Source organism: Elaeis guineensis, chromosome 7 (genome assembly GCF_000442705.2).
Source record: "Elaeis guineensis isolate ETL-2024a chromosome 7, EG11, whole genome shotgun sequence".
Taxonomy (NCBI): Eukaryota; Viridiplantae; Streptophyta; class Magnoliopsida; order Arecales; family Arecaceae; genus Elaeis; species Elaeis guineensis.
Genome location: NC_025999.2, coordinates 17041514 through 17063159, shown reverse-complemented (window position 1 = coordinate 17063159; position 21646 = coordinate 17041514). Strand labels below are relative to the sequence as shown.

At 36.7% G+C, this 21646-nt stretch overlaps 1 protein-coding gene across 2 annotated transcripts; it reads right to left on the bottom strand.

Annotated features, from left to right (window-relative positions):
- Positions 1–68: 68 nt before the first annotated feature.
- Positions 69–19684, bottom strand: LOC105060458 (uncharacterized). 2 transcript variants are annotated; one of them, XM_010944177.4, is made up of 9 exons: positions 19241–19681; positions 16913–16974; positions 15975–16029; positions 13796–13894; positions 11445–11531; positions 8737–8853; positions 4594–4686; positions 1336–1366; positions 69–471 (listed from the first exon to the last, which is right to left on the bottom strand). In XM_010944177.4, the coding sequence occupies exons 1-9, from the start codon at positions 19334–19336 to the stop codon at positions 287–289; spliced, it is 825 nt and encodes a 274-aa protein (XP_010942479.1). In that variant the 5' UTR covers positions 19337–19681; the 3' UTR covers positions 69–286. The 2 variants fall into 2 exon arrangements, with proteins under 2 accessions (XP_010942479.1, XP_029116381.1); XM_029260548.2 differs by lacking the exon at positions 4594–4686 and having other exon boundaries at positions 19241–19684.
- Between the last annotated feature and the right edge of the window lie 1962 nt (positions 19685–21646).

Below are 21646 nucleotides of genomic sequence, written 5' to 3'. Positions count from 1 at the left end.
TTTATACTAAATAGCACCCAACAGGAAAAAAAAAGCTGCATAAGTTCAAAAAGGACAGACTTGTACCCTGTACAAATTACTTTCAAGATAGCATATTTTTATATTCATCAGGTGTATGTTATAGGGGCAAAAAGGAACGACAGACCTATCATCTAAGGGTGAGACTAACCCTAGCATGCATATTGCTGTCTCAAATGTATGATGCTTACTCACGAACTAATGCCTGTACAGCTTGTATCATGCTGAAGAAACTAACAGTGGAAGAATTTACATAAAAATGAAGAATTTAACTTTTGTGTTCATCAGTTGAAGGGTCAATCTTGATAATAAGAGGTTGGTGTAAGTCTGTGGTAGGAGTCGACATGATGGGCAGTTGAGGCGCGACTAGGATGTTCTCCACCTCTGCATTCTCAGCCAATGCATTGTCTAACGATGACTTTGCTACTTTTGTAACACAAACCATAAGGATAGCTGCATGAGAACCACACAAATGATAAGATGGTCTTAGCTAATAATGTCACGCTTCATAAATATAATAAATAAATAAATTAAGAGGACTGGGTTAGAGTTTTGCAATAAGTCCTTGTTTCCTGTCAAGTCGTCTCTCATATTTATAACATTCATTGCAGTCACAGCGTTAGAGTATCAACTATAACAATATTTTACCGAAGCTGGTATGCATCACCGCTAGCAAAAGTGCCCTTAAGATTTCAACAGGTGTTCCATTAGAAAACATAACATGTTAACACAGAACATAATGATGACCAATAAAGCTAGTAATATACACAATCTGTTCAGTCGTTTTCACACAAGTTGTAGAATGAGATTATCGTTAGGATGACCAAACATTACATGCATTTGTAATGTTATTTAATAAAAAGAAAAGAGACACATGATTATCATTAGTGCTAGAGCTGGAGAATTACTATCATATATCCAAACTCAAGCTTGTTCTCTATATAAAGTCTAGTTCTCAAAGAAAATTGATCAGGATGTGTTGGATTATACCATGCACGCTTAAGATTGCAATATCATATCAAGCACTAAATTTCAACAATCGAGCCTCCGAAAAGGTTTTCCAAATATTTAGCATAAATATTATAACATTGAATTCCTTTGCTTCTCCAGATTCAAGCAGGACACAGTTTTTATAGCTATGAAGTTAGTAATAAATTGTAAGGATTTGCAAGCATAATATGCTGTCACATGTCTCTTTTCAAATCTTAGTAAGCTGCTCCTTTTCTTTTATTTATTTTTTTAATTTTTTATTTGAACCAATATAAATAGATAGTAACATGGCGAAACAATTAGAATTGCACATTAGAGAAGTCTCACCTGATATTAAAAGCCCTGATATTAAAAGTACCTGCATCCATTATTAGACAAGGAAAATGTCAAAAATATACCGTAAAATAGTTGAGCTCTGCAATGGGGCATTTTTAACAATGAAATCCAGGCTCCACGAACAACATAATTTAAAATGAATAATTATTACCAAACTTTCAAAGGATTTTGGTTCTAAAAGTATATAAGAAAAAAAATGCTCGACTATAGTTGCAGGTTTTCTGCCAATTAAATCTAAACATTAAATTAGAGTACTTTAACAAGATGTACAAAACTTTTAAAATTCCAATATATCTGTAGATGATTAAATGCTGGCTAATGGGAAGACGACAAGATTAATGCAAAACCAGAATTATGAGGAAAGATTTGACTTAAGAGTAACTAGATTGAAAACAAAGCAATTGACATACAAAGGGCCTCTTTGGTATTGCTTTTGATTTCTGTTGTTGTTTTCAAAATCCAAGAAGAAAAATGAACTGGACTGAACAACACATATGGTGAAACCCTTTTGTTTTTGTAGTTGTTTGTAAAATCTTTAGAGCTTTTGGTAGCAAAGATTAATTGCTCTAATGAAAATAGAAGCAAGGATAACATGAGTTTTATGCGAATGATATCTTAAATATCAATCTCCATGTATTTCACTAATTTGTAGAGAAAAGAGAACTTTAAAAAAGAAAAAGAAAGAAAATAAGGCCTCAGAAAAATTTGGAGCCCAGAAATCACTCATTAGTTTTGTTATCTCGGATCTATTACACTAAAGATGGTTGATCAAGACGTCACAGAATTAAAGTTGGGAAGATGGCAAGGTGCTTTGGAAATGGTATGTGACCCTCGCATTTTTCATGACATTAGAGTACAAGAGGAAGTATGGGAGTCATATCATGGACAAAGTGATGAAGAACCCATGGAGATTGCATGACCATTGACATTAAATATCTCTGGCAGCTGAAGTGTGGTTTGCTTTCATCAAAGGCCAATTAAGATGGCATGGGCATGTGCAGCGAAGATCCAAGGAATCTTTCGTATGGAGCATAGCCAGAATCTTTTTCAAAAGGATCTATAAAGGAGATGCACCTAAATTAACATGAATGGGCTTTGTGAGAATCTGAAAATTCTCGCACTGTAGTGGTTTTGTTAGCCATACTGGTACCCTACAGTTGCAATGCTGATATGTACATTTTTTGGCACTGACACTCCATATGGGGACATACTGGGTATTGATGCCCCATCAGTGTGGTACGGTATGCCCAGTATGCCCGCCATGTACAGGTATAGTCTGGTATTTACAACAGTACTTGCAAGAACACTATTTTTAAACATTAATAGTTAGGCAAGGTTTGTGGTTATGGTTATGGTCATGGTTATAGTTTTCCGAGCAGTACAGACTCCTAGAGCATTTGAAAAAGGGTCACAGCAACCACATTTGAAATTTGCTTTACTCCTAAAATAGAATTCTTGACGTCTTATGATCATAAAAAATTGCCAATATCATGAGCAACTATTTAGTTTCAAAAGATTTCTTTGATGAATATAACATTCCATATATTTTATCAGCTTCATGAGTAAGATCAAGTCCTCGAAATAGTTAAATAATGTATGATAAGGAGTTAGAAAGGTAAAAGGTTTGTAACTAATATTTTGTATAATATGACTAAAACACTAGAAACTAAAGCAGTCCGAGGTGGGTACAGGGATAATCAAGGTCCATGATAATCATTTGCACAGAAGCTTAAGTGGGGTGGGGGGTGTGCTCAACTTATGTATACACCTAAACGAGTCAATCCATACCCAAAAAGCAGATCCAATGGGTTGAGTTGAGGTCCAAAAATGAATGCATTTGTCTCATGGTGTTGGGCCTCAACTTGCCATCTAACAGCTTCTATTAGAGATCAGTTTATATAAAAAATACTCATCTCAGAAATCTTATATCATGATTTGTTTTGATTTAGATTGGCGATTTATTTTATTGAAGACACTGAATGGTTCATGAAGTTTAGATAATTTGCATACATCATGATTAGATAAGCCTAAACTCAATTGTGGCATGGCCCGCAGCTCACTTATGATGGGTTTGGTATAAGTCATCTGACACTTGACCACCAAGCCTAACAGATTTAGCTCTAGTAAAATTATACACATCGTAATGTAATGGAAGTTGGGAACCAAGGATGAAACTGGTTCCAAGTCCAGATCCAAATATTAATCTTGATTATGTTAGGTATGAAAAATTACATGGTGGAGGCATTTGGAGCATAATTATCACAGATATCCTCCTCCTCCTCAACCAGTTCTGGCATGCTTCCTTTGGATCATCAAAATATTTATGGAAATGGACCATGTCATAGACAGGCCAAGGAACCATTAGGAAAATAACCAGAACAATTGATAAGAACTTTACAGCTCATGGGAGCACAAGAAATGACAAGACAGTAGATGCAAATCTCTTCAGTAACTGGCTCCCAGAATTACTTGAATCAAATATAATATATCTCATTCTGTTTTAGATCCATATCAAATTATTGGTTGACTATAGGATCAGTCCTTTGACTCATACCCCAACCTAGAGGGTAGAAGACGGTCTTGGCATAAGCTATGATACCATTTTAACAGCAGTTAACTTTAAGTTTTAACCATGATATCTGACTTGAAAACTCCTCTGACTCTTGGTTGATTTGTGCCTTAGAGATGAATGTAACTTCCCATACCAAAGAAAGCACCTTCCCATTTGTTTTGACAGTCTAGAGGAATGTTGGAGTTACTCCTTGGTGAACAGCTTGCATTGTGATCAATAAAGTAAACAGCACACTGGCTGACTAGCCTTTTAGTGTTCACTGAACAATTTGCCATTGCCTATGTTTGCATATTGGCTCTAATTCTAAAGGTTTGACAACCAGTCACACTGTCTGCTCTAACCTTTCTTGAACCTTTCTAAATATAGATTGCGCTCTATTATCTGACCCAATATTTGATGGCAGAAATGCTTGGACAATGATGATCACATGCAGTGAAACATGTGAAAATAGAAGATATAGAGATTCAAAACAAAAACTAATAATAAAGCTGGCATTAGAAATTGGACTTAGACTTGCTGCAGCATGCAAAGTTTGATATGAGATGATAGTTGAGCTACAGTGGAAAAAAAATGGAATTTACTCCTGTGCGTGCTCATGCCTGTGTGTGTTTTTTGTTTGAGTGTGAGAGAGAGACATTGTACATGCATGGTGATGATGGAAGCTGAACGCTACTTACCCAACGAGCAGTAGAAACCTCACTCCATCCATGTGTCACATCAGCTAGATCCTTTAAAGTTGTTCCAACATATACTAGTGCAAGAGTAATCGGCTATGAATGGACACAAAGCACTGCATCAGCATCTCAGTTAATGATGAACATAAAGGCTTTGCAATCATTAAACATTTACAGCCTTTACTTAAGCATCTCAAAACCAGATTGGAGGCAATACAAGAGATGCTTAGTGTTAGTTTCATTCCATTGGCCTGATTTGGAGAATACAAGGAATAATATGTAGGACACACAGATAAAGAAAGAAGAAAATAGAGCATAATCTATAGGAAGTATGAGGGAGATTAAAACAATCAAAAAAATCACAGAGATTTTAGCCTTAGCCTTTAGATTTTTTAACATTTATTATAGAAGATATTGATTTTAGAACAACATAAGTTAACATATAGATGAAACAGAAAGGTAGAAGTAAGTTAAAAAGGGAAAGAAGATAAATCAGCAATCCATGGAAAATAAGAAGCAGAAAGTTACAGCATTTTTGTCATGAAAATCAATGATATGGCATAACCAGTAGTTCTCTCAGAAGAAACAAATTTAAGCTAGACTGAGCATTTCACAGTTAAGGCTACTTAGATATGCCAATAGAATTATGGTTGCACCATGAAGTTTAATTGTCTTGCATGCATGGTACATTCTCAGTTTGATAGAATTTGGTTCAAGAACAACGAAATTACCAAAATTGTTTTAGATGCCTGGAAGGGTTCTGCTGGGACTTCCTTGGGGTACAGTGCCTTCAAGGTTAGGTAACACTAAAGCAAAGATTAAAAAAATGGAGAAAGGAGAGAATAAGTGGTATTCGGGGGATATTATTCATTATATATTAAGACCATATACAAGTCTATTTTTTAAGAATGAGCAGACAGGCCATATCATAGAGGAAATTGAACAGCTAAGCAAACTTTCTGCTCTTAGAGGTGCAAGTTTTTGATATAAGGAAACATAATGGAAAGAGAAATCAAGAACTCAATGGCTCCAAGCAAGTCACTAGCATATAAAATATCTTCATCAAATGACTGTCAGATAAGAAGAAAAAAATGAAGCATATGGAGCAGGAATGGGCAGATCTTGACAGGGTACAAGAAGTTCAAAAGACAAATATGAATGTGGCAGAAATGCACGGTTCTCAACTAGATTCCAAGAAGAAGGTGGAGAATCTGGAAAAGGCAATATGATTTACTCACAAAGGAAAATGATCAGAAAGGCTTCTGAATGCTTGATAAAGTGCCTGGACCTCATGGCTTTCTCATCTGAAGAATTTAACTCACCATTGAGCGACAGTTTAAAAAGCAAACTTGCTGCAGGTTTACGATATTGAGGACTATAGAGTATAGACTAATTAGGCATGTACTGGTAACTATAAAATCATAACTAAAGTAATGTCAAATTGTTTGAGGTTTTATAAGAGAGAATACCGTGTGTTCAGATAAAGGAAAAACAAAAATTGAGGAGCTGGCCATGACAGCGGCATGGGTAGGCACATGCTGCTGTTGTCAGCCTCTGCTGCTCCATGCCACTTATGCTGTCCCTTATGTCAGAATGTGCACATGCCATGGCAACATGCCAACTAATGAGTGAAACAGGTACCAGCATTAGAACCTTGAGGGAAAGATGTTTCAGAAAATACATAGCTCACTCCAGGAGACTAGAAGTAAATTGCATTCAAAACCCTAATAAGAAAAATTTTGTGCCTATTAAGGTGCACATAACCAAAGTCTATGAATACATAATTGAAGCTTATTCTACTGGAATTGTTGGATAAATGGTGTCCCTAGATGGATGCATACAAATCAACTCCCACTTCTGCTATTTTTATAGATATGCTTTCTAAAACCATCACTAGGAGAGTGTTGATACAAGGCAAATCCCTGAAACTGAAGTGCTTCATCATTAGCAATAGATATTGTTGAGGAAAGTGCAAGAACCTAATAAGACTCAGTTGACAAAAGAATGCAAAATTGTCTCTATGATAATTGCGCATCAAGATGGTCAAAGAGGGGTGTTGTTCAGATAAACTTTGCAAGTATCCCTGAAAATTCAAACCACAAGCTGGTAAGGATCAAAATGGAACTTCTCTTGGACTGCGCAGACTTGCAGGAACACGAAAACATTTAGGATTCTAATCATCAAAGAAATACTTCACAAATTTTTAGTTCCTGACCGAGAAGTCATTCTTTAAACTGGTCAGAAGTCCAGAGTTCCAAAATTTTTCTATAAACATGGAAATGAACATCACTTTCTGTTTATGTATGACTTTATTTGTTATATTTTGAATGCATAAGAAATCCTTACTATTGGAGATCTTCTTGGCTAGCCCGGCACAAGTCTCATTGCCTATGGTGAGCCTGGCACAAGTATCATTGCCTAGAGAAGTTTCAGTACCAAGGGAGTTTGTTAAAGGTCCAGATATTTGCTGGTAGAAAAGTAAGACTCAAGTAGCTAAAACAAAAGCAACAAAAATAGAAAACTGTAGAGGAATGGATGGTGGCCTATTATGCAGGACTACTGGACTTAGCCAGAGTAGAGTCCAGCAACTGGAAGGGTGAGAAACAAACAATCTAGCCTCAGATCATCTTGAACTCAGGTGAATGATAGATCAAGGAAAACTAGAAACATTGACAGCTTCAACACTACTTATGTTCTTGAAGTAAAGAGGCATACATGGTTAATTTCTTAGCTGCCCAACAAAGTTCATCCGGTACTCAAGAAAATGTTGGAAAACAAGCTTCTTTAAAAAATTACCGAACATTTGAAGTGGGCAAGGACCTTCTAATAAATACTGCAAGATGAAGAACAATGTTTTCCAAAGCACAAAATAAGTTATGTATATATAAGAGACACCACAAGAATCCACAGGAAAAGTAAAAGGAGACTTTACACAACAAAAAAAGAGGCTCAAATCCACCAACACAAGCCAGCATGATGTTTACAAAATATTCATAACAAAGTGCAGGAACCATCCAATAAATACAATAAAGTTAAAACTTAAAACTGACTTGAGATGCCTGAAAAGGCAATTGAAGGACAAAACTGCAGTTACTGCTCTCAGAAAAGACAGCCAGTCAAAAATTGCCTACTTTCTAGCACCCACAGCTCTGATAACTAGCAGGAAAGTTGTATCAGTGTTGGGTAATTAAAGAAGAATATATAAATCATAGACAAACGCACTTTGACATTATATCATCCAGACCCTTAGTTTATCCCCAAGGACCAGTCTCGAACACTCAGAAATAGGTTTAATTATGACCCTGTGTTTTTAGCTTCCCATGAAATTGTTGGAGGGCCTTTTTCATATATATATATATATATATATATATATATATATGCTCAGTATTTGCCCTCTGAAAATCACTATTTGCATATATACCTCAAATCATCTTGTTTTTTGCATGGATAACCCTTCTGTTACATTCTTTTGGCTGATAGTGTTAATAAATAATTATTTTAAATATAAAATGATTCTACTACCCCCTTATACTAATACCCCTGAAACATGTATGTAAAAGGATAGCTCTTTGACATACAAACTGAATGCCATTTTTTTCCAGGGATATTAATGTAAAAGGATAATAGTATCACATGATACCCAAAACAGTTATTTTTAATGCCGTTCAGTAAAAATCCAACAGGAGGGGCACCCATGTAAAAAATGGATGATTTGATGGGAATATATGACTTTTGGAGGGCAAATATGCAATAAGTCATATTTGCAAGGAAATTTATGTAAAAGAAACCTTTTTTAAATAATAAAAGGTTCCCAGATTTAGACATGTACAAAACAAAAAACTTGTGCCCAATTCCAGGTAGCAAGCTCCAGCATGACATCATAACAAGTGCAGTGGTTAAGAAGCTTTGTAATGACAATACTATCATAGCTCAAAATAAATAATACTAGAAAAGAATTATTCAAATGCTCAAATACATCAAAATAAACAAATTTTGGGGAAAAAGGAATTATATGTGATTTCCTTCTAAATGAAGAAAAAGACGAACATATACAAGAAGTTGAAATGCATAACAATGCAATTCTATGCTCTCAAATAGGTGCTTAGCTAACCACTTGAAATAGGTGATTGTGCATGTCAAGCATACCATCATTCCAAGCCAGGAAGCCATTATGTACTCTCCAATGCCAACAGGAGTAACAGACAGGAGGTAGTTTAGCATGTTAAATGGAAGCAGTGGTACAAGCCTAAGCAGCAATACAATCTGCAGAAGGAGAAAAACAAACTAGATGTCAAAAACAGGGTAAGTTATTCATAATGTAAACCATGATGTTATTCCACTAAAGGGGGAAGAAATCAAAATATTGAAATAAATGAACCAAGTACAGCATAAAAAGATCATAGATCTTTTTCATGTGCGTGTTCACAAAGGAAACTATTTTATACAAATCTAAACCTTCAAAATTCAATTTATATACCATGTATGACACATGTGAACTATATAGTATGGCTAACTATTAAATTCTCTCTACCTTCATATATTCAATGTCATGTTTTTGTGCTAAGCAGCCATCTCTGTAAAGCATGGCAAGTCTCAGAATGCAAATATCAATGACAACTTAAAAAACATAAAAGCTAGAGAAAGAAAGATTGAAAGCTCTCAGAATTTTATGACATAAAATTACTGATGGTCAAAGAAAAAAGCTTTGATGCACTTGTACAAGGTACTCAAATACGTAAACATATTGGTCAAATTTGACCTAAGAGAAACTGGCCAGACTGTAGCCAACAATTGATTTGAGCAATCTATCGATGCAGAATTTTGATCAAGCCATAAGGTCATGGGAGTGGATAGATGAATTGAGTTAGAAAAATCTAAGACATAGATATTATATTAAATTTATTGTCATTACAGTACAATTTCTACACTCTGACAAAAACCAGGAGCCATTAGGAAGGTCTGGGTTGCGACTTTTGAAACCAACATATTCCTGATTAGTTAGACAGTATTCTGAACTTCTGATGCATTTACAAGGGACCTCATCAAGTCTATGAGGCCAGCCCCACCGATGGACCCAATCCAACCAATAAAAAGTTGGAGCAAGTTCAGGGCTTAGTTCCCCCCTGTCTGCTTTCTACAGATGACTACTATTGAACAACGCAAAGGAGGATGAGCAGATCTGTCAGATAATATTGATCTTGTGGTTAGGGAGTAAAGTAAAAGCTGGGCATTGGAAGCCACGTCTACAATCCATCCAAAAACAGAAAAGTTTTGATAGCACCCAAAAATTAAGTAAAAGATAATACTCAAAGAAACTTGAGCACACTAGTTCTAATTACAAATGTTACTGCTGATAGAAGGGGGAAAAAGATTGCCTTACCTAAGACCGATTAATACATAAGAATTATGGTCCTATTTGGTTGCTGGACAAGCATGGTTAACAGGCTGAACGAGGCATTTTTCTATCAAAAAACGTGATTTCTTGGAGAATATGTTTGTTCTGATCAAGTGGGGGTTATCCCCTATTTCATGGACAACTTTATTCATGGAGAGGTTAAATAAAGATATTCTGCAGGTCAAGGGATGAATCATTCCTTAACCCTTCTCTTCTTTCAAAAATTATTCCTTAATTAACCCCTCATTACAAACAAACAGCATATCTTACATGGAATGGCAGCTTTGCAACCAAACAACTTTCAGGATTAACTCAACAATAAAGAAATCTTGGAGGAATACCAACGAACAGGGACTGCTAATCCACATTTTCTACCCTGCAACTAAGTTGGGTCTTTAAAAAAAAAAAATCTATTATTGCTTTTACAGACTGCATATGAGAATCAAAGCAAGTTATATCAAAAGATCTAGATAATTGTTTTCATTAGAATTTCTTCTGATCAGTTTTAGTTTCTGAACAATGACTTACAGAATTTTGCATTAAACTAAAAACTTGACATAACTTGCAATCAGCTTTGAACTTTGAAGAATATACAGCCTAACAGATACAATCCATTACAAGGAGGCAAAAGCGAGGAGGTGGAGCTGAGAGCAAATAGTGAAGAGAGTGTCAAACAAAAGGTAAGGTTTGCTCAAGTTGGACCACTCTACTTACAGGGCTGATGCACATGGTAAGGCATTTGACTCTAAATGAAGTGAGGTGGAGGCTGTACAGCATACAGATAAGGTTCCTATATTTCCAATAAAATTAAACAAGTTCAAGATGCCTAGCCTGTGCATCAAGTGGTCCAAAAATGGACCGTCTAAATAATACCAATTTTTTTTTTTTAATCACTAGATAGACAGCCTAAATATGCCTCCCTATCGAGGCTTGGTTCAATACTGATGCGATATGGTATACCCATTATGGGGCGCTAAACCCCGATACAGCGAACCTTGTTCCGTTTAAATTGTATTTTGCTTATGATTGTTCATATGTTTGGTCTCTCCATTTTACAGAAAGCAGGTCAACATTTGATTAGTTATGAATCTTCAAGAAGCCAAGTGAAAAGCTTTTAGATGACATCTTCGGGATATACATGATATCAGTGTTATTTAAAGAAGTTGACCAGTAAAACAATCCAAGTTATAGAGATGGATTTTCCTTTAAAATTTTGCAGAACCAGAAAATTAGTGAGCTCTAATGCAAATTATCATCATGGAAGTGGCCACCAAGACTGTAGGGAAAAACTAGATTCCAAAATATTAAAATTATGAAAATTACATACATGCCTGTCTATGCATTCTTATTTATAGACCTTGAGTTTGCTTTGATAAGAAGAATCATTGATCAGTTGCTAAATCATTAAGTGGGAAAAAAGTGGTACACATAGCAGAAAATGAAAAAAAAAACTTTTAACCTTAAAACCAGATCTCTGAATTGCTATAGCAACTGCCTGAAACTTGGGATAATCCTTCAACTTGGAAATAACATAAGGTCTCCCAATCTGCAGAACAGAAACACGATATAAAATCTGCGATCATCAAAACAGTGTGCAGCAAAGTCACATGGAAGATTGAAATTATATTATGGTCTTTCATCAAATGTAAAAAATTAATTTGTATTCAACAAGCAGCTGAAAGTTGTTGGGACAAGGCTGATTGGTTATTGTAATAGTAACTGGCGACTGAGTTTGGATCAAGAATAAATTCCAACCAACAAAAAACAATAAAAGTCATACTTTTATTTCTGCTGACTATATAAAAATAAGCAAAATAGGAGGCAATATAACTACGGCGAAGAACATTGAAAACTGCATTTATTGTTTGAAAAATTATCTTGTTACAATTAGTTAGTATGTGAAAACATTTAGGTTAATAAATCAACCAAACATGACATACAAAACATGCAGAGCTAGCTCTAGAGAAATGAAGTCACAAGATGCAGCTAGAAAATTTACCAAAATTCATCATAAATAGAGGATTTCTAATCATGCTTTAAGATCTAGTGTATAGTTGTCAGAGTTTTAGAGGGTGCATTAGATTCCATCCTACTCTGACTACAAAAATTAGTGACCAAAATTTAGTTTCATCATGCACTCATTGTCTAGATAAATTTTTAGAACCGCTACCAAGTAGATGCTAACCAAGGTTCGCCATTTCGGTACCAGACCTTATACCAGTATCATGTTGGTACCATGTCGATAAGCTGGTACAGGGGTCCAAGGTTAGCTATACCAGTCAATACCGTATTGTATCTTGCGCACCATATTGGTACGGAACCAGTACACAGTTTTGTGTCGTGCCAACACTCGCTCTGCCTTGTTGTCAGATGGTACCGGTATGGGGTCTGGTACCGAGATGGCAAACTTTGTAGGGGCCAGTTTGGCATACTGAGTCTCGGTTTAATATTGGTATTGTATGGCATGCTCGGAATAGGACCGTACAAAATGGTATGGTGAATTCATCTTGACAAAACCAACTTGAAAAAGGGACTTTAGAATCATTTTCTTTTGGATTTGGTTACTTACTGCATGCTTACAAGATTGTGCTTCACCAATCCAGTTCAGCTATAATCCCTATTTTCTCGTAGCTAATTTATTCCATGTACTGAAATTTTCTTATTTAATCACCCTATCAATTTGTCCCCATATTTTTGACCTTTATGCAATCAGTTGAGCTTTCAATTAGCATTATTGACTTCTTTTGGCCCCTTGATAAGAATTAGGCTTTTTTTTTTTTTTTGCATAATCTTCCTTTATCATCCATGTTTGCGAATTCTTTATGCCCCTTCATGCTTTATTCGTTGAACTACTGAATCTTGTTAGTTATTCAAGATCTAGTGTGAGGACTTGTATGGCCATATGTTTATTCCTAAACTAGTTGTTCTAGGAATATCTTGGGTACTTATACAAGGCCAAGGATTCCAAATGGTACCTTTTGGCTAGCCTTCTTGGGTGGGATCCTTGGTTCTTACTTTTAGGGTATGGAGATCTATATTTGGCTGCTCTTGATTTGGTAAGATTCCTTCTTCCTTTGAATTGATAAAAAAGGCAATAGTCAATATTTAGAATTGTACAATTCAGTATCCATACTTATCGTGCATTTCAATAATTTCTCTACTAGCTAGGGTCATTGATGGTATATTTGTGAAGATAGATGGGTTTCAAGTTACCATCAATAGTATCCCATGTGAAAGTTTGATTGAGTTACAACGGCATAAGGGAGCATGATAGTGGATGGATGTGGGCCATCAATGAGCATCTATTAGGAAGTGGTAGGTCAGTGGTATTTGATTTGTAATTGAATTACAGTAAGTACTGGTTTACCCATCATTTGTCAGCAGCGCAATTGTTTTGTCAATGCTGAGGACACATGGGGTTATTTAAGTAGCCTTTTGGTTCAGTCAACCCAGTCATCAGAATATCAGCTTATCCAAATTTCAACTTTGCACACTAAATTGAATGTAGAATTTGGGAATTTTGACTTCCAAAGCACACTGAACTAGTTTTGACCAATCCAAGATCACTTCAATTAATTAGATGCTTCTAAGAAAAGGAAAGATCTTATAACGTGCTATGATTATTGGAAAAATCAGATATGAACCAGAATCACACAAGTGTTTTTGAAAGAAAATATTTATCATCCTTCCAAAAATAATATAAATATTTCTGTAGTGAGCCTATGGCTGCATAAGCAGAAGATGCTTAACTATAAACAAAAAGATGAATACACATTTTAATCGAAAGCCAAGTTTAATAATTAAATTTACCGTTCTACCAAGCAGGAATGCAGCTGTTGCACCAACTGTTGCTCCGATGGAGTCAGCAATGAAGCCTATGGGCAACCCAAAAAGATATCCACCACCCAGCTGGTATATAAATAACAAATATTAAAAAAATGGGCAACAAGCATTTTAAAACAAAAGCATATATGTTTAACTCTATAATATCTTCAGTTTAGATGTCATTATGAACAATAAAAAGACGATTATCAGTATGCACCATAAAAGATGAAAAATCAATCTGAAATAACTCTTAGATTGCACACTTAAACAATAAACTTATTTACAACTAAGGAATGCCGCATCGGTGCTAGATGTTGTACTAGTGCCATCCAAGATTTGTGGACTCGGTATCGGAACCCATGCCGGCCGATAGTATAGGTCGGTATGGTTCTGTATGGGATCGGATCGGTGCGAACCGACACAGGCAAAGGAAGTGAACCGGGAGGAGGAAAAGAGAGAAAGAGAGAGAAATAGAGAGAGAGGTGGGAAAGAAAGAAAATGAGGGAGGGAAACTCGTCGGAGACGCCATCGGACAGCCTCTGGCTGGCCGTCGTGGCCGCCGGACGGTACACTTCGTGCATGCGGCCTTGTAGGCATGAAATAGGGGCGATGCTCCTATTTCACGACTATTTTTTTTTTAAAAGTCCCAAAATACTTGAAGCCGGCAATCGGTTTGCTAGCTTCACTGTTTTGATCTTTTTTTAAAAAAATTCAAAAGTGAAGCAGACAAACCGATTGCCAATTTTACTATTCATCTTTGTTTTTAAAAAAAATGATGAACAGGGACTGTCGCCTGTGTTTCGTGGCTGCGGCTTTGCTCATGCGGTTTCTGCCGTTGGGTGGCCACGACGGTCACCCGTCAAACACCGGTGGCCCCTTCGTCGACTGCGCATCCTCTAACATGTCGCTCCCCTAGTTTGAGCTCTCTCTCTCTTTCTCGCTCTTGTAAAAGCCCTATTGGGTGATAATCGGGCTGTGGAAGCCCTCCAACGGCCGCAACAGGCCATCGCCGACCTCCGACGATTAGGGCTTTCTCTCCCTCTCCTCCTCTCTCTCTCTTCTTTTCTTTCCCTTTCCCTCCTCCAGTATACTGGTTTCGCCGGCTAAACCGTTCCGATTTTCTGCCGGTTCGACTCGGTATCAGATGTATCAATCGGTTTGGGCCAGTACGAAATTCCTTGGTGCCACCTTATTATTGTGTTGGTATCCGGTATGGGGGTTGGTTCTGCGTACCGAGTGTCGGTACTCGCCCCTCGCCTCCGGCTTACTGGTACCAAACCAATACAATATAGTATGCCCTATACCGCTTGGTTTTGTATGATATGGCATACCTTCTTTACAACCAAAGGGATGATGTCTCTGCTAGAAACCACTTATAACACAGCAATGGCATATGTATAGTCATCATAATTTCCCCATAAAATTGGACAAAGATGGACCAATAATCAAGGTGAAGAAGGATATATTAGGACCAAGCAAACACTTATGAATTTATGATCATTTGTCCTGTCAGCCTGAAATCAACATATAAGAATATTTTCCGAGCTAAGGCACTTTAGATGAAAAATGGACTCTCCATGAAACTCTAAAGGCTAGTTTTTTTCATTAGAAATTTTAATTCATGCAATTAGGGAGCAACCTTCAAGAATTCCCTACACTCAGTGTTTAGAGGAAGACAGAAAATGACAAGCTCTGGCAACAGGTACTGCATTCATATCTGAGGCACAAAATTTTACAGAATCATTCAGAATGAGAAACAAATTTGCAGATGTTATATGCATGTTAAGATAGTCATCACATCCTACCAAAAACAAAAAAGAAGACAGTCATCACATATATCCATCTTATATAATACATGAACATTATTGTTTACTGCAAATAGAGTAACATATACAAAAATTATCCATGTCAGGTCCCCACCATCTGGTCAGGACTGACCAGATTTGACCTGAAATCCGGTTGGACCAGATTCTAGAAGGAAGCATGAAAATTATCCAGTATAGTCAAAAGCTTAGCATATGAGAGTCTGCAGCCAAAATGATAGTTTGAAAGATTTAAGGAATTATAAGTAATAAAATTGTCTGCGTCCATGTATGTGAGAATGCATGATTTAGAAGAGTGACCAGGTATTCAACTATCTCAAAAGTTACAAGTTCATGATTACCGTAAGTATTGATGCTGGAACTGCTAACACTGTCAAAGGAATATATGCCACAGCCCTGTAATTTTATGTTTCCGAGAAAAGTCAATGTCAGGGATTCAATGTTCGAGGATATGAACATCAAATTTTGAATAAGAGTAATGTATTATGAGGGACTAACTATTTAGGATATCAGATGTTAATATTAAAAAAATATATATACCTTCTTTGCATCATTGAACAAAGAGTCTAAGACATACATATGCACATATGACAGATTCCAAGAGATGAAAGTGACCAAACAGAACTCAGATGGTATTGAACTAATAGGAAGTTTGCTAATTAAAACAACGGATTACAAAATCATGTATTATTATAGGAACCCAGAACCCAACATGTTGTAGCAAAACCGCTCTTAGTAGTTAGTAGTTATTTCCCAAGGCACTTCACAATTTTAATTCATAGGACACATGATGAGAATGGCCCAAGTCTACTTGGAAGACACCACATGTAAAAGAGAAAATAAGGTAATTAAAATTCTATTAGAGAAGATTGTTGACTTGTAGTGAAATTCTGTTAATACGAAACAAATTATAAGCATCTCGCATAATGCCTACCATAGCACTTTCTTTTTCCTAACAGCATGTACATATCCATTCAGGTTTTTCGGTAAGTAAAATAGTCACCAACTTAAGTTCTAGCATGCTATAAATCTAGAATATATATCAATGTATTTCATAGGCTGATGTTAGCACTTTTATGTTGATGACTGCCAGTTTTATGGTTAAAGTGACATAAGCATTCAAACCTACTTTGGTGAATTGCATTTATGATGGAGATGGAACCTAAGAAAATCTGTTCATGTTGAAAAATAAGGACGCTAGCTCGAGCTGCTAAAAACACCAAGACAGAAGGGGAAAAATTTGACGTAGAATGACTTAAAAATAATGGCTGACACTTACAGAACAAGAGGACCCCATGGACCAAGGTTCTGCTTGATCCAAACCAAAAAATCCTTCAGAATCTGTTGGCAAGCATATAAACTTACAGCATTCAGTCAATGAGAAGATGACATGTAAAGCCAACATATTCACATAATAATTTGCATGAAATTGACAATTGGATCAAATATTGAAGATAGTTAAAAAAGAGAGAGAGAGAGAGCTTTTCCCAACTATGAACACAAAATTAAAGGAGCATCTACCAGGAAATCCAGCAAAAGGTACACTATTGGTTCAATGAATGAGTGCAACTATCAACCAACCTACAATTAATCTTTTTGTAATAGAAGAATCAATCTGATCAAAATAAGAGGATTTTTTAAAGATAAAGAGCCACTCCGACTGGTATTGATAATGAGTCAATTATGGTTCTGATAGATAATTTAACTAACAATGTACAAAGATCATAAAGAATCAAGCACATCTAACAGAAATAGACAAATTACATAATAAAGAACTTGTACAAAAACTAAAACAGCCTTTTCCATTTAACAAAGGGAAGTACAGCAACCATTAGATAGATCAACATTTGAAAAATAAGAATATTAATATTAAGATAAAATGCTTTTGGAAAAGACCCCATAGTCAGTGAACTGATTAGTGTAATTAAAGGATATGAATATTCTTATATTACTAGCAGAGCACATCATCATTAGAATCACCAGAATAGGAAATGGTAAAGGAGAGCTAGAAAAAGTCTCATCATCTTTAGCAAATAGAAGATTCTACTTACAGTAAAGCATAATTTTCTGTTTTCTACTTGCTTTGATACCAAAAAAATGTTTGAGGATCAGAAGAAGCGAAATCACCATCCATCAATAAAAAAAATGTCTAATGTAACTTCTATTTTGGCCTTCAGAGCACTGTCATGTACTTGCCACTACCTCATTAGTCCTTCCTTCTTCTAATAAGTGAATCTCCCATTTCCAACTTTCCCAGTTCAAATTCTTATGTTATAGGACTACATTTGTGCAGGATTGGAGTTAGACCTAGCATGACTAACCTCTGTCAACTAGGATTTCAGACTAAATTTTGTCTTGGTCCCATTCTATCTGCTCAGTTGATTGGGTTGGATCAGTAGTTCAAAAAGAACTGGATCTAGGACTAATCAACATAACCACATCTAATTAGGTGACGACAGCTCTCCATCCATAGGCATTCCTATCACCAACTCTGGACCTTCCTATCTGTTTTGAGGGAAAGAACAAGGCAGAGCCAAATCTACTTCGATGGAGAAAAAGAAAGGAGGTACAGAGATACATTCCAGGAAGGGTTGTCGAAGAACAAAACCTATAATTGCACCTGAACATGCATTTAGTGTTCTCTAAGCAGTAGGTTTTCTACTATCATCCATGATGACAGCAGATTTTAGGCGTTGAGTAATTCTATCTATGTCAATCATGCTTCTTATATTGCTTAACAAACACAATGAAATCCACTTAAGGAATTGATATCTTGCTGAACTGCAGAATCCATAATCTCTCTCACTACACCTTTAACATCCATTTGCTCCTTAAAAGGACAGCTACCAAAACAAATCTTTTAGCATACATTATCCCATTTTCTTAAAAAGCCTATTCCATCAGAATGCTGGGTTCTCATCTCAAGCCATCTCTCCAACATCTCTAGCTTCCTCTCAAGTATGATCATCCATAACAAAAATGCAGCTGTTTCTGCAGATTTGTATGATGAGGATGACAAAAGCTATCCATCTTATCTAAAACACAGAAACAACTAAAAAATGGGACCTACTTAAGAATTCCTAATATTACCTCAAAATTTCCAGCGTCCACACACTGTGAATTAAAATGCGCAAAAGGAAACTTCTTTTCAATTGCTTGTCCCACATACTGTACCGTCAATCCAAACATAGATATTAAAAGAAGAAAACAAAAACGAATGTGTCACCTCACATATCTCCAACCAACATAATCCAATGATCCAAAAACCCAGCTATCAACAAGTCCACGATCCCTATATCAATCCACATGGAAACCATTATCTTCCCTAACCATCCCCAAAAGAGAAGAAACAAGAAAAAGAAATTCGACAATAGACAAAATTTTAGTTTTTTATTTTTTTTTATTTTTTTTATTTTTTTATTTTTTGTGAAAAAAGAAAAACCAGAAGATTATGAATCAAAAGAGATCTCACAAATAAATCTAACCTAAATCGCAAATACCAGGTCAATTCCGGATCCGATTCGCGACAAAATCGAACATATCATCACCAAATATACATGAATCCAACGGAAACAAATCCAGAAAGAGGATCGATCAAAGATAACACCTTTTCCATGGGGAGGGTGGCGAAGGCTGTGACGATGGCGGCCGCGAGAAGTAAGAGGAGGGAGATCCGAAAGAGAGAAGACCAGGAGACCGCCATGGATGACAGCCTCCGACGCCACGGCCTGCAGTCCTCCTCGTCCTCGCCCTCCACCACGCCACCCTGCTTCCTCACCCTCAACCCCCCGAGGTTTGCCAGATTTAGCTCTCTCCCCTCCACTCCTCCTCCCCCCACTTCAATTCCCCTCCCCTCCCCACAAATAAAAGCAAACCAAATAAAACAAAAAAAAAATCTTGATACTATATTTGTCAAGAACTCAAATCTCTCTCTCTCTCTCTCTCTCTCTCTCGGTTTTTCTTCTTATCTGTTCGTTTAAAGAGGAAGAAAGCTTATCTTTTGAGCTCGTCTATCTTCTTATTCCCTGTTCCATTGCATTGCACGCCTCTCTCTCTCTCTCTCTCTCTCTCTCTCTCTTCACTGCAAAGGTTATAAATAGGAATCGCCAGCCACTTCACCAACCTTTCCACGTTCCCCGCGTGTCACATGCCTTACGGCTCGCTCTTCGGATTCCCTGGTTCTTAAAAAGGCCTGGACCTGGACATGGGCCGGTCCTGGCAAACTTTGGATTTGGAACCTAGTCCATTTACCATTGTCCGCCGTTGCTCTCATCTTGGCTGGATCCAGCTTGATTCAACCAGGTGGAGCCCGGTTTCCGTGCAAGTCTAGTGCCCAGCCTCACTTCCTTTTAGTCCTACTGCTCAAGAGTGGTGAAAATGGATGTGAAGTAGGGATTTGTATATAGGTTGGTCTTGTTTGGGTCAAGATGGGTAAGGAGCATTTGGGTTTGGGTCGGAGATTTTGTTTGCTTATTGAACTAGTTGGATGCTTTTGCGGGTTTGACCTATTCCATGATAGATATTTTTCTTTCGTACTTAGAGGGAGACCCACATGCACTATAATTTTGGACTCAAATATTTGAAAATACATCACCAATGGATTGAAACCACAAAGGGATATGGTTGTTGACATAAGTGCTAATTCATTCTTCATGCAATGGCATTAACCATGTCATTGAAATCAATGAACTCTCATAAAATAGTGGAGCTTTTAAACACTTAAAATTGGCGTATATCTTCTTTTTCTTAAATAATTCTAATTTATATTTGTTTATATTATGGATCTCCACCTCAATCTTAGTCGATTGGGTCCTTGGCTATTACTGAGGACCTCTAGAGTTCGGACCTCGACGAACACAAAAGCAGGAGGAGATTAGTCTTGGCTGATCTGCAAAAAGTTAGGCACGGAAGTCCGAGCCAACTTCTTTGAAGAACGATCACATTGCGGACGATAGCTTGGGCCTCACATTGCGGACGATAGCTTGGGCCTCGACCATAATTGAGGTGTTTGGACATTCGAACCTTGGACATAACCAGAGTGCACGAATTTGGACCTTGATCGTGGTAGAGATGCTTGGAGGTCGGCCGTAGCCGATCTGTGGAAGGTCGATCACAAAAAGCAATTGTCCAAATTGAGAAAGTCTAAATAAGGAAGGAGTTTATTAAAATCAAATCATATCCTAAATAGAAACTAGCAACTATTTCCACATTGCAAATGTGGAAACAATTGCCACTAGCTTGATCCACATGCAATAACTGGATAGATTAGGAGAAGTCCTATGTAGATCATGAAATTGAGTTTTAAAGATCATAGCTATGGTAGTATGAATGACGGAAAGAAGTTTCCATAAGATTTCACAAAAGAACTCAAGTCGATTGAATCTTACATATGACAGATGAGAGGTTTGATGAGTTATAATTCATAGCCTCCGTCTTGTCGAAACTCACGATACAAGAATCGAATTATACGGTAATTGTACTTAGAGGTTTATCTATTCAATTTTGTTAGAATGCCACTACATACTGCTAGATGTCACTGGTGGATTGTGAGACCAATGAGAATTATTACGATGATCAATTATTCTCAATTAGCTGAATTGAAAGTGTTCCAAACTATTAAAAGAAGTTTCAATGATATTATTGATAAAGATTACAATATATCTTACTATCAGACGGAATTGAATCTATGGGGTCACACACAAAAGAAAATTGATTTAGGATTGTGTAATTGGGCTTATGTAGTCCTAATTGGGTTAGAATTTATAAAATCCTATTGGGTTTAGAAATCCCATGCTAGCACATGGTTAAATCCAAATTCTTTTGAGATTTGAAATTTCTATTGGATAGGGATTGGACCAAGTCAAATGCATGCAAAAGGGGCACCAAGATTTGAGCTCCCCATCTGATATTTGACATGGATTAAGAACAAAGGGGTGCACGCTCCATCTGGATAAGGATGAAGGGATGCCAAAAGTTGGCGCACCCTTATCTTGTGCATGAAGAAGAGAGAAAG